The sequence below is a fragment of the Gorilla gorilla genome, chromosome Y (assembly GCF_029281585.2).
Source record: "Gorilla gorilla gorilla isolate KB3781 chromosome Y, NHGRI_mGorGor1-v2.1_pri, whole genome shotgun sequence".
In the NCBI taxonomy this organism is placed as follows: domain Eukaryota; kingdom Metazoa; phylum Chordata; class Mammalia; order Primates; family Hominidae; genus Gorilla; species Gorilla gorilla.
In genome coordinates this window covers 6,972,603-6,997,970 of record NC_073248.2, presented here as the reverse complement: position 1 = coordinate 6,997,970, position 25,368 = coordinate 6,972,603, and the positions used below count along the sequence as shown (strand labels likewise).

The 25,368-nt window shown below is 58.2% G+C and overlaps 1 protein-coding gene and 1 long non-coding RNA gene across 3 annotated transcripts; one reads left to right on the top strand and one right to left on the bottom strand.

Moving 5' to 3' along the window:
* Positions 1 to 354: 354 nt before the first annotated feature.
* LOC129530146 (uncharacterized) lies at positions 355 to 8,503 on the bottom strand. The gene is made up of 3 exons (XR_008675818.2): positions 7,749 to 8,503; positions 786 to 1,169; positions 355 to 589 (listed from the first exon to the last, which is right to left on the bottom strand). It is a non-coding gene; the product is annotated as an uncharacterized lncRNA (long non-coding RNA).
* Positions 8,504 to 8,854: 351 nt separating this feature from the next.
* Positions 8,855 to 24,207, top strand: LOC101146761 (putative GTP-binding protein 6). 2 transcript variants are annotated; one of them, XM_055377266.2, is made up of 10 exons: positions 8,859 to 9,251; positions 10,659 to 10,796; positions 12,675 to 12,745; positions 12,947 to 13,077; positions 13,789 to 13,856; positions 15,085 to 15,243; positions 16,095 to 16,303; positions 21,204 to 21,352; positions 21,572 to 21,724; positions 23,760 to 24,207. In XM_055377266.2, the coding sequence occupies exons 1-10, from the start codon at positions 8,909 to 8,911 to the stop codon at positions 23,881 to 23,883; spliced, it is 1,545 nt and encodes a 514-aa protein (XP_055233241.1). In that variant the 5' UTR covers positions 8,859 to 8,908; the 3' UTR covers positions 23,884 to 24,207. The 2 variants fall into 2 exon arrangements, with proteins under 2 accessions (XP_055233242.1, XP_055233241.1); XM_055377267.2 differs by lacking the exon at positions 23,760 to 24,207 and having other exon boundaries at positions 8,855 to 9,251; positions 13,740 to 13,856; positions 21,572 to 21,721.
* The last annotated feature ends 1,161 nt before the right edge of the window (positions 24,208 to 25,368 follow it).

The window sequence follows — 25,368 nt, the reverse complement described above, 5'->3', positions numbered from 1 at the left end:
ACGGGGAGAGGGGAAGGGGGGGACGGGGAGAGGGGAAGGGGGGGACGGGGAGAGGGGAAGGGGGGGACGGGGAGAGGGGAAGGGGGGGACGGGGAGAGGGGAAGGGGGGGACGGGGAGAGGGGAAGGGGGGGACGGGGAGAGGGGAAGGGGGGGACGGGGAGAGGGGAAGGGGGGGACGGGGAGAGGGGAAGGGGGGGACGGGGAGAGGGGAAGGGGGGGACGGGGAGAGGGGAAGGGGGGGACGGGGAGAGGGGAAGGGCGGGACGGGGAGAGGGGAAGGGCGGGACGGGGAGAGGGGAAGGGCGGGACGGGGAGAGGGGAAGGGCGGGACGGGGAGAGGGGAAGGGGGGTCGGGGGAGGGGAGGGGGGTCGGGGGGAGGGGAGGGGAGATGGGGAAAGAGGAGGGGGCATGGGGAGAGAGGAGGGGAACAGGACAGAGGGGGCGGGGACAAGTGCCGGAACCAGGGTCACACGTGGAAGGCCAGGACCCTGGGTCAGGAGTGGGCGCGAAGACCTGGGGTCACACGTGGGACGGCCTCCTGACTGGAGCGTGGCCTTCAGTCGCGCTGTCACCAGCCTGTGGGACCCCTGGGGTGCAGAGAGGGAGCCAAGCCTCAGGGGCCCAGCCCGGATGCTGCCGACTCCCATCCGCCAGCCTCGCCGAGAGCCCACTGACTTCATCACTCCACAGCGATCCCATCCCGGGGTTCCAGGGCCTGTGCAGGAGAAACGCAGGTGCAGGGCCTCGTGCCCACACCGCCGGCATCTGTGCTCCACAACCAACCTCCTAGAGCCGTCATCATCCCTGGGCTGCAGCGCCGGCCGGCGACGACTCCCTGACCACCTCGCTGGGGTCACGTGTCCCCGTGGGTAGAAAATCCAGTGATGCGTGTAGACGAAGAGCCCTCTGCACGCCTGGAAGCCCAGCGCCTTCGGAGGCCGAGGTGGGGGGATCACCTGAGCTCAGGGGTTTGAGACCAGCCTGGGCAACGTGGCGAAACCTCGTCTCTAGGAAAAATTTAACAATGAGACGGACGCGGTGGTGCACACCTGTGATCCCAGCTCCTCGGGAGGCTGAGGCGGGAGAATCGCTTGAACCCGGGAGGCGGAGGTTGCAGTGAGCCGAGATCACGCCACTGCACTCCAGCCTGGGTGACAGAGCGAGACCCTGTTTAAAAAAAAAAAAAAAAAACCATTTAACCATTTGCATGATGAGGACCAAGAGAATAAAAATGAAAAGAAATCTCAGCAACTCACTCTCCAATTATTCCTGTAGGAAAATGAAATGAGAAACATACGCACGTAAAGTATTTAGTATTTCCTGCAGTTTAAGAAATAGAATCCGGGGCCGGGCATGGTGGCTCACACCTGTAATCCCAGCACTTTGGGAGGCCGAGGCAGGTGGATCACCTGAGGTCAGGAGTTCGAGACCAGCCTGGCCAACATGGTGAAACCCCGTCTCCACTAAAAATACAAAAATTAGCTAGGCAAGGTGGCAGGCGCCTGTAATTCTAGCTTCTCAGGAGGCTGAGGCAGGAGAATCACTTGAACCCGGAAGGCAGAGGTTGCAGTGAGCCAAGATCGCGCCACTGCACTCCAGCCTGGGCGACAGAACAAGACTCCGTCTCAAAAAAAATAAATAAATAAAAACAATGCTCATCTTTGTACGATCTAATTGTCAGTCATTTTTATTTCCTTCTGCGTTCGCTTTTAGGAGAACTTACCACCGTCTTCCAAAACAGACGACGGCTTCACCATATCATGAGGAGATTTTCCTCTCACACACGAGAAAAACAAACTTGCAAACTGGTTATAAAACAGCCACCCCCTTGGCCGGGTGTGGTGGCTCACGCCTGTCATCCCAGCACTTTGGGAGGCCGAGGCGGGCAGATCACCTGAGGTCAGGAGCTTGAGACCAGCCTGGTCAATATGGTGAAAAACCCCATCTGTACTAATAATACAAAAATTAGCCAGGCATGGTGGTGCGTGCCTGTAATCCCAGCTACCCGGGAGGCTGAGGCAGGAGAATCGCTTGAACCCGGGAGGGGGAGGTTGCAGTGAGCCGAGATCACGCCACTGCACTCCAGTCTGGGCAACAAGAGCAAAACTCCGTCCCCCCCCCCCAAAAAAGAAATCTCAGCAACTCACTCTCCAATTATTCCTGTAGGAAAATGAAATGAGAAACATACGCACGTAAAGTATTTAGTATTTCCTGCAGTTTAAGAAATAGAATCCGGGGCCGGGCGCGGTGGCTCACACCTGTAATCCCAGCACTTTGGGAGGCTGAGGCAGGCGGATCACCTGAGGTCAGGAGTTCGAGACCAGCCTGGCCAACGTGGTAAAACGCTGTCTCTACCAAAAATACAAAAGTTAGCCAGGTGTGGTGGTGCATGTTTGTAATCCAAGCTAGCTGGAGGGCTGGGGCAGAAGGATCACTTGAACCTGGAAGGCAGAGTTTGCAGTGAGCCGAGATCGCGCCACTACACTCCAGCCTGGGCGAGCGAGCGACACTCTGTCTCAAAAAAACAGACAACGGTCACTCCCAACCAACTCACATTAAACCCTTCTCTCAAGGGCTATGGATAAACAGTTTCAATTTTAAGAACACAGACTGCCATGAGACATTTTAAATGTTTTTGTCAGCGGAGAGCAGAAAGTTATAAAACTCAATGACAGGAAATTGCAAACATATAAGATTATAGTAGGTAAAATATCAACCCAATCTTTTTTTTTTTTTTTTGAGACAGAGTCTCACTCTGTCGCCCAGGCTGGAGTGCAATGCTGCAATCTCAGCTCGCTGCAAGCTCCGCCTCCTGGGTTCACGCCATTCTCCCGCCTCAGCCTCCTGAGTAGCTGGGACTACAGGCACCTGCCACCACACCCGGCTAATTTTTTGTATTTTTAGTAGAGACAGGGTTTCACCAAATTAGCCAGGCTGGTCTTAAACTCCTGACCTCGTGATCCGCCCACCTCAGCCTCCCAAAGTGCTGGGATGACAGGCGTGAGCCACTGCACCCGGTTTTGTTTTTTTTTTTTTTTTAAAGGCGCACAGGTAAATGATCAGATTTTTTTTTTTTTTTTTTTTTTTTTAGATGGAGACTCGCCCTGTCACCCAGGCTGGAGTACAGCGGCATGGTCTCAGCTCACTGCAACCTCTGCCTCCCGGGTTCAAGCAATTCTCCCACCTCAGCTTCCAGAGCAGCTGGGATTACAGGCACCTGCCAGCACGCCCGGCTAATTTTTTGTATTTTTAGTAGAGACAGGTTCTCACTATGTTGGCCAGGTTGGTCTCGAACTCCTGACCTCAGGTGATCCACCTACCTCGGCCTCCCAAAGTGCTGGGATGACAGGCATGAGCCACCGTGCCCAGCGTAGATTTACTGGATTCTAAAATGCGCAATTCTCTATGTCTCGGTGTTTCTGAAACCAAGGTCATCTCACCATCCACAGGAATCTTTAATAGCTTTTTCCCCACCAACAGTCATTACATCAATGGTATATGAAAGTCAAGAAAACAGGAAACTCTCAAAACCAAGTTCCGAAAGCCCTGGTGTTTCTGCTAAGCTGGCTGCGGCCTCCTGTGTGTTTCGAATACCAGCCACACTGTGGCGGCCACATCTCACCAGGCAGGCCTCCACATAACGGCTTCAGTACCGACTGAGCGGCAAAGTTACATATAAAAACCTGAAAGAAGCCGGGCGCGGTGGCTCACGCCTGTCATCCCAGCACTCTGGGAGGCCGAGGCGGGTGGATCACCTGACGTCGGGAGTTCAAGACCAGCCTGACCAACATGGAGAAACCCCGTCTCTACTAAAAATAAAAATTAGCCGGGCATGGTGGTGCACACCTGTAATCCCAGCTACTCAGGAAGGCTGAGGCAGGAGAATCGTTTGAACCCGGGAAAATCGCTTGAACCCAGGAGGCGGAGGTTGCGGTGAGCTGAGATCGCGCCATTGCACTCCAGCCTGGGCAACAGGAGCGAAACTCCATCTCAAAAAAAAAAAAAAAAAGGAAAGCAGCAGAGATCTATGTCCAGCGAGAAGCTCCCAACACAGACCACGCACCCTGGAAACATCCGTTCCTATGAGGTTTTTAGACAGAGGGTCTCACTCTGTTGCCCCAGCTGCCAGTGCAGGGGTGCAATCACAGCTCACAGCAGCGTTAGCCTCCTAGACTCAGGAGATCCTCCTGCCTCAGCCTCCCTAGCAGCTGGAAGGACAGGTGCCCCACCACCAGGCCCGGCTAATTTTTAAGTTTCTCAGGGCCAGGCACAGTGGCTCACACCTGTCATCCCAGCACGTTGGGAGGTGGAGGCGGGTGGATCCCCTGAGGTCAGGAGTTCGAGACCAGCCTGGCCAACATGGTGAAACCCCGTCTCTACTAAAAATACAATATTAGCCGGGCACAGTGGTGCACACCTGTAATCCCAGCTACTCAGGAGGCTGAGGCAGGAGAATCACTTAAATCCGGGAGGCGGAGGTTGCGCTGAGCCGAGATCGTGCCATTGCACTCCAGCCTGGGTGACAGACCGAGACCGTTTCAAATAAAAGAAAAAAGAAAAAAAGATTGTTACAGAGAAGAGGGTCTCGCTATGCTGGCCAGGCTGGTCTCGAACCCCTGGGCTGAGGCAACCCTCCTGCATTGGTATCCCACAGTGCTGGGATGACAGGTCTGAGCCACCGCGCCCAGTCATCTATGGCTTTTTATCCCCAATGTAAGACAAGGAAGAGGCACAGCTCAGGAGCGAGCTGAGTCGACGCCAGGTGGCGCCCAGGTCCCGAGCCAGCTGTGTCTGCAATGCGGCCACCTGCACGTCCCCTCTCATCCCAGAGCTCACCCTCCGGAGCCATCATCCCCCCAACACGCAGGGCTCACCCTCCAAAGGGCCCCTGGCGGGGTCAGGGCCTGCGTGGTGGTCCGTGGAATCGCTTACGGACCCTCCTCCTGCGCGGCCTCCTGAAGCCCTTGGATGGCTCGGAGAGCACGGGGACCAGGTACTAAAGGATAATCATGGCTACACACACGTCCCCGAGCTCACCACCTGGGGACGCCCTCATTCCGTCTCTCAGTCTATTAACAGGGAAGACGGAGCCCAGGAGAGGCCTCCGTCCCGCGCTGCCCCGGCGAATCTGGGTCCCGATTCTGAGTTCAGTGGTGTTAGAAATAATAGGGTATGTGCCCCCTTAAGGCTGAATATAGCTAACCCCATTTACCCAGGCTGTGCACGTCACAATTCCACTCATGGTGTAGCTGGGACCACAGGCACCCACACACCACACCCGGCTAATTCTTTTTTTTTTTTTTTTTTGTAGATATGGGTTTCTTACCATGTTGCCCATGCTGGTGTCAAACTCCCGGGCTCAAGCAATCCTCCCACCTCAGCCTCCCGAGTAGCTGGGACCACAGAAGGTCCATCCCACACCCCCACTCCACCGTCAAGCTCTCGCTTTATGGCCCAGGCTGGAGTGCAGTGGTACAATCTCAGCTCACTGCAACTTCCACCTCCCAGGCTCAAGCAATTCTCCTACCTCAGCCTCTGGAGTAGCTGAGACTACAGGTATGTGCCACCACGCCCAGCTAATTTTTGCACATTTAGTAGAGTCAGTGTTTCTCCATGTTGGCCAGGCTGGTCTCAAACTCCTGACCTCAGGTGATCCACCCACCTCGGCCTCCCAAAGTGCTGGAATGACAGGCGTGAGCCACCGTGCCTGACCTCAGACACCTTTTGGTGCTTCTTGTTTGAGATGGGGTCTCTGTCACCCAGGCTGGAGCGCAGTGCTGCAATCTAAGCTCACTGCAGCCTCCACCTCCTGGGCTCAGGTGATTCTCCCACCTCAGCCTCCCGAGTAGCTGGGACCACAGGCACCGACCACCACGCCAGACTAAAAATTTTTTTTTTTTTGAGGGGTTAGAGAAGGGGTCTTACCATGTTGCCCAGGCTGGTGTCAAACTCCTGGGCTCAAGCAATCCTCCCACCTCAGCGTCCCAAGTAGCTGGGACCACAGGCACCCACCACCACGCCCAGCTAAAATTTTTTTTTTTGGGGGGGGGGGTACAGAAGGGGTCTTACCATGTTGCCCAGGCTGGTGTCAAACTCCTGGGCTCAAGCGATCCTCCCACCTCAGCCTCCCGAGTAGCTGGGACCACAGGCACCCACCACCACGCCCAGCTAAAATTTTTTTTTTGGGGGGGTACAGAAGGGGTCTTACCATGTTGCCCAGGCTGGTGTCAAACTCCTGGGCTCAAGCGATCCTCCCACCTCAGCCTCCCAACATGCAAACGGTGGCTACATTATTGCACAATCCCCGCGTTCTCTCCCATTCTGTTTTACAACTACTCCCACGTAAAGTAACGTAGAAAGGCGAGCCCCAATTCAAAATCCCAAAGCTATATGAGTATTTTGATAACCAAGAATACACTACACCAACTCAAACTGCTAAAAAAAAAAAAAAAAAAAGATGTAATCCTGCCTTTCTTGGGACAAAAATTTCATATAAGACAAAAATGGCAACACGCCTCTAGATAAAAGCATATGATACATACTGTACAGTCTCAGTCCCATAAAATTGGATGTTGTGCCTACATACAGGATCTAGAAGAATATGTCAAACTATAAACTGCTTGTGATTGTGAATGACTTTGTTCTTTGCTTGTGTTTTTCGGTTTCCTATAATGCACATACTAACTTTTAAAAAATAAAGGTTATTTAAAAAAAAAAAAAAAAAGAAAGGCGAGCCCCGTTATTCCCTTAGAAGGTAGACTGGAGCTTGCAGGAAGCTGTAGGATAAACATTCAGAGGCCAACTGCGAGAAAACGAAACACCCAGGTGATTTTAAGCTAATCAAGAACCCCTTTCACGTGGGTGATTTTAAACTAATCGCGTTCTCCCTTCACAGAACTAAAAAGGGAGGTTAATTTACACGAACGCGCAGGCTACAGCCACCTGTCCTGCCTAGGGACTTCGGGCCGAAAATGCCACCTGTCACACCTCCAATCCAGGCGCTGCAGGGCTGTTAGGAGGGGAATTAGCAGCTGGGATACCCCGATCCTACAAGGAGGGGGGTTAGCAACCCCTCCTGAAATACCAAAAAGGCCACGGCTTCCTGCAGACGCTTAAGGAACATGCCAATCACAACCGATTTCCTGAAAAACGCAAGAAATCCTGGTGAGGGCTGGGGTTGCAGGACGCTCTGCACACCACGGGTAACAGTTTGTGGGGGAGCTTCTCTGAGACCGGCTGCCTCTTACTGTCCCCTGGACCAGGGGGGCGCCGCTCTCATCCTCCTGGCATCTCCCAGGCCCCTGCCCCACTAAGAGCTCCACCGCAGGGGCTCCCGAGGCTGGACTCAGACCCGCTGGATCCCATCCAGGCCCCCAAGGCAGCAGTGGAGACCCTCAAGGCTGGACTCCAGCCCCTAATGTAGACTCAGGGACCCCTGGGATGGATGGGTTCGAACCCCCAAAGCTGACTTCAGGACCCTCAGAGCTGGACTCCACCCTCCAAGGCAGCATTCGGGACCCTCACGGCTGGACTGGAGGCCCACGGCAGATATGAGGACCCCTGGGAGGCGTCCGGGACCCCCAGGACTGGATTTGAGGCCCCCAGGCAGACTTGGGGGCCCCTGGGCGGTGGTCAGGACGCCTGGGGCTGGACCCAACCCCCAAGGCAGACGAGGAGAACCCCCGGGAGGCACCGGGGACCCACAGGGCTGGACTCAAGCCCCCAAAGCTAGACGTCGGGACCCACCTGGGCGGCGTCCGGGACCCCCAGAGCAGGTCTCAAGCCCCAAAGGCAGACGTGGGGGCTCCTCGGCGACGTCCGGGACCCCCAGGGCTGGACTCAAGCCCCAAAGGCAGACGTGGGGGCTCCTCGGGGACGTCCGGGACCCCCAGGGCTGGACTCAAGCCCCCAAGGCTAGACGCGGTGACTCCGGGGTGGCGTCCGGGACTCCCAAGGGGAACTCCAGTCTCCAAGGTAGTCGTGAGGACCCCCAGGCGGCATCGGGGACCCCCAGGGCGAGACTCGAGCCCCCAAGGCAGACGCGGGGACGCCGAGGCGGCGTCCAGGACCCCCAGGGCTAGACTCGAGCCCCCAAAGCAGACGTGGGGACCCCCTGGGTGGCGTCCGGGACCCCCAGAGCTGGACAAGAGCCCCCAGGGCACACGTGGGGACTCCTGGGCGGCTTCCGGGACCCCCACGGCGGCTCTCCAGGTTCCAGGGCAGACGTGGAGACCCCTGGGCGACGTCACGGACGCCCAGGGAGGGACTCGAGCCCCCAAGGCAGACGTAGGGACCCCCGGGCGCCGTTCTGGATCCCCGGGGCTGGAGTCAAGCCCCCGAGGCGGCGTTCCGGACCCTCGCAATCAGACTTGGACTCCACCCAGCGCGGAACGGGGTAGGACGGGAGCGAGGACGAGATGAGTGAAGGCAGCGCCGCCGCCGCCGCCGCCGCCGAGGCTCGGGGTCCTAGCGCCTACCCGGCCGGCCGCTGCACCGCGGGATGGGTCGGCCAGGAGCCGCCCACGCCGAACAGGAAGCGGCCCGGCCCCGCCTCCCCCGCCGGCAGCGCGTGCCAATCACCAGCACCTGATGAGGGGCGACCAATGAGGAGCACGCCCTGCCGGGGCTCGGCGCTAGGGAGCCCGCCCCGGCCGCACGCCAATCACCAGCACGTGACAAGGGATAACCAATGAGCAGCACGCCCTATGCTGCGGAGAGGCGCTGGCGAGCACGCCCCAGCTGCACGCCAATCACTAGCACGTGACGCGAGATGACCAATGAGGAGCACGGCCTGTGCCGGGGAGAGGCGCTGGTGAGCCCGCCCCGGCCGCACGCCAATCACGAGCACGTGAGGAGGAGCGGCCTGTGGGCAACCCCCGCCCCAACGCTCAGCCTCTAGACGCGCCATGTGGGCCCTGCGGGCCGCCGTACGCCCGGGGCTGCGGCTCTTGAGCCGCGGCCGCTCGGCTCCGCGGGCAGCCGCGCCGTCCTGCCCCGCGCGCGCGCTCGCCTCTGTCGGCCGCAGGAGCCCCGGGAATCTGGAGGGGCCGTGGGGCGGAGGGCGGGGCCTGCGGGCGGACGGCGGCCGAAGCCGCACGGGAGACGACGAGGAGGAGCCGGAAGATGCGGACGAGAACGCTGAGGAGGAGCTGCTGCGGGGAGAGCCTCTGCTGCCGGCGGGGACCCAGCGCGTGTGTCTGGTTCACCCTGACATCAAGTGGGGCCCGGGGAAGCCGCAGATGACTCGAGGTGACCGCGGCAGGGCTTTCGGGGGAGAAACAGGAGCTGGAGACCTGGGGGCGGGGCTCTGAGGGGAGGGGGCTCATAGGTGAAGATTCAGGGGCGGGGCTCTGAAGGGACGATCTCATAGGTGGAGATTCAGGGGCGGGGTTCTGTGGGGAGAATCTCATAGGTGGAGGCGCAAGGGCGGGGCTCTGCAGGAAGGATTTCATAGGTGGAGATTCAGGGGCGGGACTCGGGAGAATCATAGGTGGCGACGCAAGGGCGGGGCTCTGGGGAGGCTCATAGGTAGAGATTCAGGGACGGGGCTCTGACCTGAGAATCTCATAGGTGGAGACCCGGAGCGGGGCTCCGAGGGGGAAGAGCTCAGGTGGCGACGTAGGGGCGGGGCTTCAGGGGGCCAGGCTCTAAGGAGAGGATCTGATGGTTGGAGATGCCACGGCGTGGGGCTCTGAGGGGAAGAGCTTATGGATGGTGATGCGGGGGCGGGGCTCTGAAGGGAGGATCTCATAGGTGGAGGTGCGTGGGCGGGGTTCGGGGGAGGAGCCCATGGGTGAAAGGGCGGGGCTTATGGGGAACAGGGGAGGATGTCATCGGTGGAGGTGCGTGGGCGGGGCTTCGGGGGAGGGGCCTATGGGGTAAAAGTGCGGGGACGGAGCTTATGGGGTGGAGCCCGTGGGATGGGGTGGGATGGGGTGGGGCCCGTGGGGTGGGGTGGGCCGGGCCGGGGCGGTTCTCGCCGTTGGGACCTACGTTTCTCTTGCCCTGGGTTAGAGGTAGGCACGGTGTGTTTGAGGTCAGGGAAGGGAGGGCGTCCAGCAGACCAATCTGTGTCGAGTCCCCCCCACCCCCCCCACCCCACCCCACCCCACCCCACCCCCCCCCACCCCCGCACCCCCCCCAGGAGGAAATGCAAATGAATAAGTCGCTGCATGTGCCAGAGTCTCAAAAACGTTGATTTTTCTCTTGGAAGCTCCTGTAGTGGATGAGTGGTTTTTCTTTACGGGTGTTTTCCAAAATGGTCAATTCCTGGAACAGATGAAGCCCCAAACTGCTCAGAACAGCGCGCAGACCTCTTGCCTCTCTACTCCCCAAACCTGCCCGTGGTTCCTCAGTAATCCCTGAGCACCCGCAGCTCCCGGGTTCCCTGCTGCGCCCGCCTGGAGCCCAAATTCCATGTAAGGCAGGGTCGCCCTCGTGTCCCGCTGTGGCTCCGGCGTCCTTCCCCCATCAGATTCCTACTTAGAGGCCCTGGGGGGACGGAGTCATATCGGGGGACAAACGGCGGCTCAAGGTGCCTTCTCCGGGGAGATTGTCTCAAGGGCAGGAGGAGGCCTCCCCAGGCAGGTGTGGACGGGGTCCCCGGGCCTACCCCGAAGGGAAGCATCTCTCACGGTGGCCCTTGTGTCCCCGCAGCCGAGTGGCAGGTGGCGGAGGCCACAGCGCTGGTGCACACGCTGGAGGGCTGGTCCGTGGTGCAGACAATGGTCGTGTCCACCAAAACGCCGGACAGGAAGCTCATCTTCGGCAGAGGGAACTTTGAGCACCTGACAGGTGGGTCCGTCCAGACCTGCTCCTTCCCCAAACCTCCTTTCCTGTCCGCTGCTACCGAAAACATCCAACCGAGACATGCTGAAGTACGGGGGTCTTGCGGGGCCAGAGGGGAAGCGGCCTCTCGGATTGCCCAGGTAAGCTGGGAGCACACGCCAGTAGGAGTCGGAGGACGGTGAGGCTTTATCTGTGTCGAGATTCACACCAGGCCCTGGAGAGACTTAAACTGGTGAAGATTAGGTCGGGGCAGTTTATAGAGTCCAACAAGCAGGGTAGGCAGTGGACCGGCTGTAACCCCACCTGCCCCTGCAGGGCCCCGCCAAATCCTCCTTCTGGGTGCCCCTCCACCCCACCAGCAGTCTCTTAGGGTGGGGTCCAGCATGGGATCCTTGCGCTTCCCAGGTTTCTGACCATCCTGCTTACAGTAGAGTTGGGAAGACGCTACTCACTTGCCCAGGTGGGGGTGTGCTGCCCTGGGTCACCTGCCCAGGTGGGGGTCAGCTTTCCTGCCTGACTCAGATGCATCTCACCCCTGCTGGGATGTGTTCACCCTGTGTGTGTGTGTATGTGTGTGTGTGTGTGTCCCCAATGGGATGTGTCCACGGTGCATGTGTGTCTGTGTGTGTCCCTGTCGGGATGTGTTACGCTGTGTTTGTGTCTGTCTGTGTGTGTTCCACCAGCTGTGTTCTCCGTGCATGTGTGTCTGTCTGTCTCTGTCGGGATGTGTTACTGTGTCTCTGTGTGTGTGTGTCTCTGTGTCTGCACATGTCTGTCTGTGTCTCTCCCTGTTGGGATGTGTTTACTGAGTGTGTCTGTGTGTGTGTCTGTGTGTCTGTGTCTGTCCCTGTTGGGATGTGTTTACTGTGTGTGTGTGTCTGTGTGTCTGTGTGTGTGTGTGTGTCTGTCCCTGTCAGGATGTGTTTACTGTGTGTGTGTTTCTCTGTGTGTCTGTTTCTCTGTGTGTCTGCATGTGTGTGTCTGTGTCCCTGTTGGAATGTGTTTACTGTGTGTGTGTCTGTGTGTCTGCGTGTGTGTGTGTGTCTGTCCCTGTCAGGATGTTTACTCTGTGTGTCTGCATGTGTGTGTGTGTGTGTCCGTCAGGATGTGTTTACTCTGTGTGTCTGTGTGTGTGTCTGTGTGTCTGTGTCTGTCCGTCGGGATGTGTTTACTCTGTATGTGTGTCTGTCCGTCGGGATGCATTTACTGCGTGTGTCTGTGTGTGTGTGTCTGTGTCTGTCCCTGTCAGGATGTGTTTACTGTGTTTGTGTGTGTCTCTGTGTGTGTGTCTGTGTGTGTGTGTGTGTGTGTGTCTGTCCCTGTCAGGATGTGTTTACTGTGTTTGTGTGTGTCTCTGTGTGTCTGTGTGTCTGCACATGTCTGTCTGTGTCTGTCCCTATTGGGATGTGTTTACTGAGTGTGTCTGTGTGTGTCTGTCTGTGTCTGTCCCTGTCGGGATGTGTTTACTGTGTTTGTGTGTGTCTGTGTGTGTGTGTGTGTGTGTGTGTCTGTGTCTGTCAGGATGTGTTTACTGTGTTTGTGTGTGTCTCTGTGTGTGTGTCTGTGTGTGTCTGTGTCTGTGTCTGTTGGGATGTATTTACTGTGTGTTTGTGTGTGTGTGTGTGTGTGTCTACGTGTGTATGTGTTTGTGTCCCTGCCGGGATGTGTTCACCGTATGCATGTCTATGTCTTTGAGACACACACCCCTAGAGACACACCCCCTCCCACGCTGACTTCCTGGATCCCGGGTGTCGTGCTCAGGAACTCGGGGACGCCTGTGAACTGAGCTCTCCGCGGTGCATCCCACAAAGGGTATCGTGGGCTCATCCCACAGTCCACGGGCCTGGACGGCCAGCCTCTGACGGGACCCCCTCTTTCTGTTAGAAAAGATCCGAGGGTCTCCAGACATCACGTGCGTCTTCCTGAATGTAGAGAGGATGGCTGCCCCGACCAAGGTACCACAGGATGTGGCTTGCTGTGTTTGTCCCCGCGTGATGAAGGAGGGGACACCACAGCGTCCGGCCAGGCGGGGTACAGATGGGGACAGATGGGGACACGGTGGGGTTAAGGTATTAGAGACGTCCTCCTTCCTCTCACATTGGCCACCAGGGCCTGGCCTTCCCCCGTGGCTTCTCAGTCGCTCTCTCCTTTTGCAGAAAGAACTAGAAGCCGCCTGGGGCGTGGAGGTGTTTGACCGCTTCACGGTCGTCCTGCACATCTTCCGCTGCAACGCCCGCACGAAGGAGGCCCGGCTTCAGGTGGCCCTGGCGGAGATCCCGCTGCACAGGTGTCGTGGGGCCCCGGGGCCACGCCAAGCGTCACGCCCGCTCCCGGAACCCCTCGCCAAGCATCACGCCCACTCCCGGAACCCCTCCGTTCTGTAGTCACCTGTAGGGCGTTCTGGGGGTACGTGAGGAAGAAAAGCACCATGGGGGCCGGGTGTGGTGGCTCACGCCGGTCATCCCAGTGCTTTGGGAGGCCGAGGCGGGCGGATCACGAGGTCAGGAGATCGAGACCATCCTGGCTAACACGGTGAAACCCCGTCTCTACTAAAAATACTAAAAATTAGCCGGACGTGGTGGTGGGCGCCTGTAGTCCCAGCTACTCAGGAGGCTGAGGCGGGAGAATGGCGTGAATCCCAGAGGGGGAGCTTGCAGTGAGCTGAGATCGCGCCACTGCACTCCAGCCTGGGTGACAGAGCGAGACTCCGTCTCAAAAAAAAAAAAAAAAAAAAAAGAAAAGCACTGTGTGGGCTCTCTCTCCGGGGCCCGTTGTCCCCACTGCCTGCCCCCGGCTCCCCGCTAGGCAGGTCCCCTCGGCCCGGGACACGCGTCACTCACAGTGTCTGAGCTACACACGGAGCGGGGCCGCAACAGCAGCTCCTCGCTTCGGCCCAGAGCCCCAGCTCAGTGCCCCCTTCACCTTCACCTTCACCTCGACCTCTGCCAGGAGGGAGACAGCGTCCGCAGAGACCGAGCCACTCCTGTTCCCACACCAGGTCGAACTTGAAAAGGGACGTCACCCACCTGTACCGAGGAGTCGGCTCACGCTACATCATGGGGTCAGGTAACTCGGGCCGGGCGCGGCGTCCCAGGGGGTCCTCGGAATGCGGTTGTCAGCGGCAGCCACACCCTCCTCAGCCCTGGAAGATTCCAACAGGGTGGGGTCCAGCTGGGGTCTCCGTCTCCTGGTAGCATTTGAGGACATAGGAGACCCTCAGCCCTGGAAGATTCCAACAGGGTAGGGGCCGGCTGGGTCCTCCCTCTCCTGGTAGCATTTGAGGAGATAGGAGACGGTGATGGTTTTTGGAGATTTTGCCTAAATCAGTAGCCACACACTGGGGATTTAAACAGCAGAGATCCATGCTCTCCCCTCCTGGACACCAAAACTCTGAGATCAAGGTGAGGACAGGGCTGCGCTCCCTCCAGGGGCTCCTTCTGCCTCTCCCAGCTCCTGGGGGCTCCAGGCATCCCTGGGTTTGTGGCCGCGTCACTCCAGTCTCTGCCTCCGTCTCCACGTGGCCTTCTCTGTGTCTGTGTCTCCTCTTCTGTCTCTTACAAGGACACATGTCATTGCATTTATGGCCCGCCCTAATCCAGAATCATCGCATCTCTAGATACTTCACTTACGACAAACACCCTATTTTCAAATAAGGTCCCATTGACCAGTTCTGGGAATTAGGATGTGGACAGATCTTTTAGGAGGACCACAGTTCAATCCACTACGCTTGTATCCACTTCCCTCTGGAGGCTCTAGGGCAGGGTCCTTCCTGCCTCTCCCAGCTCCTGGGGGCTCCAGGCGTCCCAGGCTTGTGGCCTCGTCACTCCAGTCTCTGCTTCTTAGAAGGACACAAGTCGTTGCCTTAGGGCCCACCCTAACCTAGGATGGTATCTTGAGACCCTACAAAGACCATATTTCCAAATCAGGTCCCATTCCCAGGTTCTGGGACGTCGGATGTGAAAGGGGCCCCACTGAGCCCGCTCACGATGACGTCCCGGGCCGTGTCCCGCTCGGAGGCCTCCGTAGTGATCTGGCCTTTACTTTCTCCCTGAGTCACGGGAAGCCCTCGTTGACCTCACGGGGGTGGACACCCGGAGGCGAGATCCGGTTCCGCTGAGCAGAGCCCTTTCTCATGGAACAGGACGTGTCGGGGCCGCTGCTGGGGAAAGCAGCCGGGCCCCCAGATGCTGGAGCGGGAGCAGGCCCCGGGCCCCCGCAGACCCTCTGCGGCACCGCCCGCTCTTGTGCCTTTCCCGGCGTGGCTCACCGCCTCCCCATCTCGGGTGTCTTTTAGGAGAATCCTTCATGCAGCTGCAGCAGCGTCTCCTGAGAGAGAAGGAGGCCAAGATCAGGAAGGCCCTGGACAGGCTTCGCAAGAAGAGGCACCTGCTCCGCCGGCAGCGGACGAGGCGGGAGTTCCCCGTGATCTCCGTGGTGGGGTACACCAACTGCGGTGAGCACGCGCCCAGGGGAGGGGCCTTCCGCGGTCTCCGTGTGGGGTACACCGGTGAGGACTCGCCCCGGGGGAGGGGAGGGGGTCCCTGTCGTCTCAGCGGTGCCGTACGCCAGCTGCGGTGAGCACGCGCCCAGGAGAGGGGGTTCCCATGGTCGCCGTGTGGGGTACACCAGCTGCTGTGAGAGCTCACCCAGGAGACGGGTTTCCTGTGGTCTCTGTGTGGGGTACAGCAGCCATGGTGAGGATGTCATCTACCCCATCCTCCCATCCAGAGCTTTACCACCCTGTCTATACCACAACCTCCGCTCCATCTACACCATCCTCCTGTCTAGGCAATCCCCACTGCCTCAGCTATACCAGCACCCCGTGTACACAATCCACCCATCTACACCATCACCTCTCCTCTGTCTACACCATCCTCCTGTCAACACCGGCACCACTGCCGTATCTATATCCACCCATCTACACCATCACCTCCCCTGTGTCTACACCGTCCTCCCATCCACACCAGCACCACCACCCCATCTACACCATCCCACCGTCTGCGCCACTGCCAAATCTACACAGACGACCTCACTCCCATCCACGCCTTCACAGCACACCCGTCTACACCACCATCTCCCCCGTGTCCACACGGCGGGCCCCGCTCCATCGGCCCGAGAGCAGCGACGGTGGCTTTGTCCCACACGTCGTGTCTGGCCCGGGGTGCCCGAGGAGCTCAGGGACCGTGTGGCCCGGGGTGCGGCCCCCCAGAGGGTGCCGTGGTCTCCATTTGGAGGGCCTGGCTGCGGCGCTAGGAGTTGGGACGCAAGGGTCTCTGCAGCGCCCTGACCTCCGCGCCCTCCTAGGAAAGACCACGCTGATCAAGGCACTGACGGGCGATGCCGCCATCCAGCCGCGGGACCAGCTGTTTGCCACGCTGGACGTCACGGCCCACGCGGGCACGCTGCCCTCACGCATGACCGTCCTGTACGTGGACACCATCGGCTTCCTCTCCCAGCTGCCGCACGGCCTCATCGAGTCGTTCTCCGCCACCCTGGAAGACGTGGCCCACTCGGTGAGCGTGGGACGGCCGGGGATCGGGTGCTCGGACACCCACTGGGCACGGGGGCTGGGCACTCAGACACACACACAGCCAGGGGTCGGGCCCTCAGACACCCACCCTGCCCAGGGGCCGGGCTCTCAGACACCCACTCGGCACGGGGGCCGGGCTCTCAGACACCCACTGGGCACGGGGGCTGGGCACTCAGACACACACACAGCCAGGGGTCGGGCCCTCAGACACCCACTCAGCCCAGGGGCCGGGCTCTCAGACACCCACTCGGCACGGGGGCCGGGCTCTCAGACACCCACTTGGCACGGGGGCTGGGCACTCAGACACACACACAGCCAGGGGTCGGGCCCTCAGACACCCACTCAGCCCAGGGGCCGGGCCCTCAGACACCCACTGGGCACAGGGGCCGGGCTCTCAGACACCCACTTGGCACGGGGGCTGGGCACTCAGACACACACACAGCCAGGGGTCGGGCCCTCAGACACCCACTCAGCCCAGGGGCCGGGCCCTCGGACACCCACTGGGCACGGGGGGGCCAGGCACTCAGACACACATACAGCCACGGGTCGGGCCCTCGGACACCCACTGCACACGGGGGCCAGGCACTCAGACACACACACAGCCAGGGGTCGGGCCCTCAGACACCCACTCAGCCCAGGGGCCGGGCCCTCGGACACCCACTGGGCACGGGGGCCAGGCACTCAGACACACACACAGCCAGGGGTCGGGCCCTCGGACACCCACTCAGCCCAGGGGCCGGGCTCTCAGACACCCACTGGGCACAGGGGCCAGGCACTCAGACACACACACAGCCAGGGATCGGGCCCTCAGACACCCACTCAGCCCAGGGGCCGGGCCCTCAGACACCCACTGGGCACAGGGGCCGGGCTCTCAGACACCCACTTGGCACGGGGGCTGGGCACTCACACACACACACAGCCAGGGGTCGGGCCCTCAGACACCCACTCAGCCCAGGGGCCGGGCCCTCAGACACCCACTGGGCACAGGGGCCGGGCTCTCAGACACCCACTTGGCACGGGGGCTGGGCACTCAGACACACACACAGCCAGGGGTCGGGCCCTCAGACACCCACTCAGCCCAGGGGCCGGGCCCTCAGACACCCACTGGGCACAGGGGCCGGGCTCTCAGACACCCACTTGGCACGGGGGCTGGGCACTCAGACACACACACAGCCAGGGGTCGGGCCCTCAGACACCCACTCAGCCCAGGGGCCGGGCCCTCGGACACCCACTGGGCACGGGGGCCAGGCACTCAGACACACACAAAGCCAGGGGCCGGGCTCTCAGACACCCACTGGACACGGGGGCCAGGCACTCAGACACACACACAGCCAGGAGCCGGGCCCTCAGACACCCACTCAGCCCAGGGGCCGGGCCCTCGGACACCCACTGCACATGGGGGCCAGGCACTCAGACACACACAGCCAGGGGTCGGGCCCTCGGACACCCACTGGGCACGGGGGCCAGGCACTCAGACACCCACTCAGCCCAGGGGCCGGGCCCTCGGACACCCACTGGGCACGGGGGCCAGGCACTCAGACACACATACAGCCAGGGGTCGGGCCCTCGGACACCCACTGCACACGGGGGCCAGGCACTCAGACACACACACAGCCAGGGGTCGGGCCCTCGGACACCCACTCAGCCCAGGGGCCGGGCCCTCGGACACCCACTGGGCACGGGGGCCAGGCACTCAGACACACACACAGCCAGGGGTCGGGCCCTCGGACACCCACTCAGCCCAGGGGCCGGGCCCTCGGACACCCACTGGGCACGGGGGCCAGGCACTCAGACACACACACAGCCAGGGGTCGGGCCCTCGGACACCCACTCAGCCCAGGGACCGGGCCCTCGGACACCCACTGGGCATAGGGGCCAGGCACTCAGACACACACAAAGCCAGGGGCCGGGCCCTCGGACAGCCACACAACTCGGGGCCGGAACAACAACTGCCTCCTGGGGCTCAGACTTAGTGTCCCCCAAGCCTCCCACGTCCCCGGGCGAGAGGCTGAGCGGTTGCCCCAGCCTCACCGACACTCAGGGCCGTGTTCTTGCCGCCGTGAGCCCGTGTAGAAATAGGAAGTCGGCCGTCAGTCCTCTCCCGGCTTATGTGCCTGAACACATAGGCGTGTTCCCAGGTGCACCTGCTCCACGTCACAGACCCCTGACAGACAGTGAGAGTGACCGTTCGTGTCACAGACGTGCGGGCAGCGGCAGACACAGCACGGTGATGCCTGAGGATTGGTGAACACCGAGACCCTGGAAACACCTGTGGGGTCCTGAGGCCGTCACTGCAAAAGGGGCCACAAATGGGGGCCAGAAACCACAGGAACCAACTCTACCACAGTTCCAGAAAGCGGGAGCTGACCACAGACTCTAGGGGAGGATCCTTCCTGCCTCTCCCAGCTCCTGGGGGCTCCAGGCGTCCCTGGGCTTGAGGCCGCATCACTCCAGTCTCTGCCTCTGTCTGTGGCCTCCTCCTCTGTGTCTGTGTCTCCTCTTCTGTCTCTTAGAAGGACAGTAGTCATTAGATTTATGGTCCACCCTAATCCAGGATGATCTCATCTCCAGATCTTCCAGTTAATCACATGTGCAGAGACCCTGTTTCCAAATAATGTCCCATTCACAGGTTCCAGATGATCAATACATGGACAGGTCTTTTGTGGGGGGGGCCACAGTTCACTTCAGTTGGATCCAGTTCCTTCTGGAGGCTCTAGGGGAGGGTCCTTCCTGCCTCTCCCAGCTCCTGGGGGCTCCAGGCGTCCCTGGGCTTGAGGCCGCATCACTCCAGTCTCTGCCTCTGTCTGTGGCCTCCTCCTCTGTCTGTGTCTCCTCTTCTGTCTCTTAGAAGGACAGTAGTCATTAGATTTATGGTCCACCCTAATCCAGGATGATCTCATTTCCAGATCTTCCACTCAATCACATCTGCAGAGACCCTGTTTCCAAATAATGTCCCATTCACAGGTTCCAGATGATCAATACATGGACAGGTCTTTTGTGGGGGGGCCACAGTTCACTTCAGTTGGATCCAGTTCCTTCTGGAGGCTCTAGGGGAGGGTCCTTCCTGCCTCTCCCAGCTCCTGGGGGCTCCAGGCGTCCCTGGGCTTGAGGCCGCATCACTCCAGTCTCTGCCTCCGTCTCCACGTGGCCTCCTCCTCTGTGTCTGTGTCTCCTAGGACACCTGTCATTGCATTTAGGGGCCACCTAGATAAATCCAGGGTAACCTCGTCTTAACTACATCTGCAAAAACTCCATTTCCAAGCAAGGTTCCCTTCTCTTCTGTGTCTGCCCCACATCTCTCTCTCTGTCATAAACATACCGGTCGGTCGTTGGATTTAAGGCCCACTCTGCTCCACCTCGACTTCATCTTCACCAGCTGCATCCGCAGAGATCTTAATTCTGGGTAGGGTCCCATCCTGAGGCTGCTGGTGGATGTGGATTTGGGGGCGGGGTGCTGTTCGGCTCCGGAACTGCCCCCGGCCCTAGGGTGCTGAGTGAGCTGCACACTCCGTCCGTACCGTAGACTTTCCAGGTTCATGAAGAGCACGGGGAAATATTGTCAAGCAACAAGGCAGGAAAACAAGGTGTGAGATTGTCACATTCAGGCTACAGCTTGGTTTTTTGCCCTGAGGGAGAAGCAGCAAATGTCCCAAAGAACGGACGCGGCTGCCACCTCCTTGAGAAGATGAGACTGAACCCTGCCCGGAGCCTGGATTCCGCTTTTGACGACTCCCGACAATAAATTATGGACTGGGCGCGGTGGCTCACGCCTGCAATCCCAGCACTTTGGGAGATTGAGGCGAGTGGATCACTTCAGGTCAGGAGATCGAGACCACGGCGAAATCCCGTCTCTACTAAAAATATAAAAAATTAGCCAGGCGTGGTGGCGGGCGCCTGTAGTCCCAGCTACTCAGAGAGGCTGAGGCAGGAGAATGGCTGAACCCGGGAGGCGGAGCTTGCAGTGAGCTGAGATCGCGCCACTGCACTCCAGCCTGGGTGACAGAGCGAGACTCATCTCAAAAAAAAAAAAAAAAAAAGTCTAAAACTTTCCTGGGATGAAATTATTTTTTTTGTTTTTACTTTTCTTCTCTAGAGACAGGGTCTCGCTCTGTCACCCAGACTGAACTGCAGTGGTATGATCTCGGCTCACTGCAGCCTCGACCTCCTGGGCTCAAGTGATCCTCCCACCTCAGCCTCCTGAGTAGCTGAGACCACAGACACGCACAACCAGGCCATGGCTAATTTTTGTACTTTCTGTAGAAACGGTCTCACTCTCTTGCCCAGGCTGGTCTCAAACTTCTGGGCTCAAGCCACCTCCCAAAGTGCCTCAGTTACAGGAAAAATATCATTTGTATTAAGTGCATCCAAACAAACAAAAAGTAGACGTGGATACCCCGGTAGTATAAGTCGGAGAATTACACACGGCTTTTTTTTTTTTCCCTGTGTTTTTCAAATTTTGTGTAAGGAGCCTGCCTGTAAGATTTTTTTCGAACGTGAGAAAAAGCGTAAACAGGAAATAATTCCGCTGTTAAAAAAAATTTCACGGGAGGATGAAGCCGCCCTAAAGCTTTGAATGAAGACCCCCTGGGTGGGTGGGTGGTGGTTGGGTGCTCATATATGGCACCCCCTTGCGTGTGGGTCTGGGGGTGTGGAGCTGCTGCCTGTGGCTTGGAAGGTTGGGTAAGTGCAGCCGGGTGGGCTCGCGTCCACTGTTAGTCCAGGAGCCCCCGTCCTGGGGTGTCCGAGGGGCCTACACACAGGCGTACCTCCCACGCCCAGCCTGTCGTTGGGAGCTCGTGTGAGCCCCTCTCCTGGGCCTGTCTGCAAGCTTGGGGTTGGGGACCAGAGGCTCCGCAGCTCTGACCCCAAGGCCCGGCCCACAGGATCTCATCCTGCACGTGAGGGACGTCAGCCACCCCGAGGCGGAGCTCCAGAAATGCAGCGTTCTGTCCACGCTGCGTGGCCTGCAGCTGCCCGCCCCGCTCCTGGACTCCATGGTGGAGGTTCACAACAAGGTGGACCTCGTGCCCGGGTGAGTCCTGCCCTGGGGTCCGCAGGCGTCTCCTTCCCCTGCACGCGCTGGAGCCAGGTGGGGAGATGCCCCGTCTCCTTGTGTGAACCGCAGCGGTGGCAGCCAGGACGCAGGGAGTGGCCCCAGACTGTGCCCCGTTGGCAGTGGACTCCTGGGGACCCTGATTTCGTCCGGCCGCCCCGACACTGAGCGGGGCCTGTGACATCCCCACCCTTGCAGGTACAGCCCCACGGAACCGAACGTCGTGCCCGTGTCTGCCCTGCGGGGCCACGGGCTCCAGGAGCTGAAAGCTGAGCTCGATGCGGCAGTTTTGAAGGCGACGGGGAGACAGATCCTCACTCTCCGTGTGAGGCTCGCAGGGGCGCAGCTCAGGTGAGCGGCCTGCAGGGGCAGGAGACGGGATGGTGCTCTGGATGCCTGTCTCTGGCTCTGAAACGGGCTCTTCGTGGGTGCAGAAGGAGCTGTGAGATCCCCGAGAGCTTTAGGATGTACAGACGAGATGAATGGGTTTGCATCAAATGTACATTTGTGACTGTGCATACAACAGGTGCCTAATCTGTGCTGACCGTCAAAAATGTACATTTCTGCATACAACAGGTGCCTAATCTGTGCTTGACAGTCAAAATGTATATTTCTGACTGTGCATACAACAGATGCCTAATCTGCGCTGACAGTCAAAATGTACATTTGTGACTGCTTACAACAGGTGCCTAATCTGTGCTTGACAGTCAAAATGTACATTTCTGACTGTGGATACAACAGGTGCCTAATCTGCGCTTGACAGTCAAAATGTACATTTCTGACTGTGGATACAACAGGTGCCTAATCTGTGCTTGACAGTCAAAATGTACATTTCTGACCATACAACAGGTGCCTAATCTGTGCTTGACAGTCAAAATACATTTCTGACTGCATACAACAGGTGCCTAATCTGTGCTTGACAGTCAAAATGTACATTTCTGACTGCATACAACAGGTGCCTAATCTGTGCCTGACAGTCAAAATGTACATTTCCGACTGTGGATACAACAAGTGCCTAATATGTGCTGACAGTCAAGGGGTACATTTCTGACTGTGCATACAACAGGTGCCTAATCTGTGCTGACAAAAATTACATTTCTGACTGCATACAACAGGTGCCTAATCTGCGCTTGACAATCAAAATGTACATTTCTGACCATACAACAGGTGCCTAATCTGTGCTTGACAGTCAAAATACACTTCTGACTGCATACAACAGGTGCCTAATCTGTGCTTGACAGTCAAAATACATTTCTGACTGCATACAACAGGTGCCTAATCTGTGCTTGACAGTCAAAATGTACATTTCTGACTGTGGATACAACAGGTACCTAATCTGTGCTGACAGTCAAAGGGTACATTTCTGACTGTGCATACAACAGGTGCCTAATCTGTGCTTGACAGTCAAAATGTACATTTCTGACTGCATACAAGTGCCTAATCTGTGCTGACCATCAAAATGTACATTTCTGACTGCATACAACAGGTGCCTAATCTGTGCTTGACAGTCAAAATGTATATTTCTGACTGTGCATACAACAGGTGCCTAATCTGCGCTGACAGTCAATGTATATTTCTGACTGTGCATACAACAGGTGCCTAATCTGCGCTGACAGTCAAAATGTACATTTCTGACTGTGGATACAACAGGTGCCTAATCTGTGCTTCACAGTCAAAATGTACATTTCTGACTGTGCATACACCAGGTGCCTAATCTGTGCTGACAGTCAAAATTACATTTCTGACTGCATACAACAGGTGCCTAATCCGTGCTGACAGTCAAGGGGTACAGGTCTCCCTACCAATAAGAAAGCAAGCTCCAGCTGGATGCCGTGGCACAGGCCTGTAACCCCAAGACTTTGGGAGGCCGAGGCAGGAGGATTGCTTGAGCTGAGAGGAGTTTGAGGCCAGGCTGGGCAACATAGTGAGACCCCATCTCTACAAAGAATAAAAAATTACCCCAGGTGCGGGGGCTCACACCTGTAATCCCAACACGTTGGGAAGCCGAGGTGGCTGGACCACAAGGTCAGGAGATCGAGACCATCCTGGCTAACACGGTGAAACCCCGTCTCTACTAAAAATACAAAAAATTAGCCGGGCGCGGTGGCGGGTGCCTGTAGTCCCAGCTACTCGGGAGGCTGAGGCAGGAGAATCTCTTGAACCCGGGAGGTGGAGGTTGCAGTGAGCTGAGATCGCGCCACTGCACTCCAGCCTAGGCGACAGAGCAAGACTCCGTCTCAAAAACAAAAAAAAAAACAAAGGAAACAGGACGGTCTGATGAACGGATAGTTTGAGCTAAGCTCTTTTTAGCGTAATTATTTATCATGAAACTAACCAAATACTTACGGGTTCTGCTTGTCTCCATACAACGCGCATCTGTGCCCAGCTGGCTGTATAAGGAGGCCACAGTTCAGGAGGTGGATGTGATTCCTGAGGACGGGGCGGCCGACGTGAGGGTCATCATCAGCAACTCAGCCTACGGCAAATTCCGGAAGCTCTTTCCAGGATGAACAGACGCCCACAGAGGCCTGGGGAGTGGGGGCATTGCTGCCTGGGGAGCTGAGGCGTTACCGCTGTGTTGGGGGCAGCCTGGTGTCAGGTGCAGCAGGGTCCTCCTTGTCTGGTTCTGCACCCGTCTCGCTCCCAGCCATTTGCTGGGATGACCGTGCAGGCCGGTGACACGGCCGCACCTGCCCCAAAGCGGGCCGCCCGAGCGTCCACTCCAAGCCTGAGCATCCACACAATTCCAGTGGGCCCTCGGTGCCTGCTGTGAACTGCTTTCCCTCGGAATGTTTCCGTAACAGGACATTAAACCTTTGTTTTTACTTCCCTGAGCAGCATTTCCAGTTCCTCCTGCACCTGCCGTGAGCCGTGGCCCCGGTGGGCACCGACGGCCCCTCCGCCCGGCTGTCTGTGTTCACAGATGGTCTCGTTTCCCATGGTTGTGTTGGGGAAATGACGAAAAATCAGGTTTCCCGGCAGCACAGAGAACCCTTCCACAAAAGTAGAAGGGAAAGCAAATAGTTTTACTAAAGCAGCAGCTTCAAACCAGACCGTGAGGCTGGGCGCGGTGGCTCACGCCTGTAATCCCAGCACTTCGAGAGGCTCAGGTGGGTGGATCACGAGGTCAGGAGATCGAGACCGTCCTGGCTAACATGGTGAAACCCTGTCTCTGCTAAAAATACAAAAAATTAGCCGGGCGTGGTGGCGGGCGCCTGTAGTCCCAGCTACTCGGGAGGCTGAGGCAGGAGGATGGCGTGAGCCCGGGAGGCAGAGGTTGCAGTGAGCCGAGATCGCGCCACTGCACTCCAGCCTGGGCGACAGAGCGAGACTCCGTCTCAGAACAAACAAACCAGACCGTGATGTGTCACAGACCATCCGCTAAGAGATGCAGAGAGAGAATTTCACCTGCGTGTGGCCAGGCTGTGCAGCCGTTACACGCACATGAGCCGTGTCCATCAACGGGAAAACAAAATGCCTCGTATGTTTTGAGACAGAATCTCGCTCTGTCACCCAGGCTGGAGTACAGTGGTGCGATCTCAGTTCACTGCAACCTCTGCCTCTCGAGTTCAGACAGTTCTCCTGCCTCAACCTCCCAAGTAGCTGGGATTACAGGCACCCGCCACCATGCCCGGCTAATTTTTTGCATTTTTAGTAGAGATGGGGTTTCAGCATGTCGGTCAGGCTGGTCTCAAACTCCTGACCTCAGGTGATCCACCCAACTCGGCCTCCCAAAGTGCTGGGAGTACAGGCGTGAGCCACTGTGCCCGGCCTGAATTAACATTTTCTTTTTTTTTTTTTTTGACGGAGTCTCACTCTGTCATCGACACTGGAGGGCAGTGGTGCAATCTCGGCTCACTGCAAGCTCCGCCTCCCGGGTTCATGCCATTCTCCTGCCTCAGCTTCTCCAGTAGCTGGGACTACAGGCCCCCACCGCCATGCCCGGCTAATTTTTTATATTTTTAGTATTTTTATATATTTATAATTTATATATT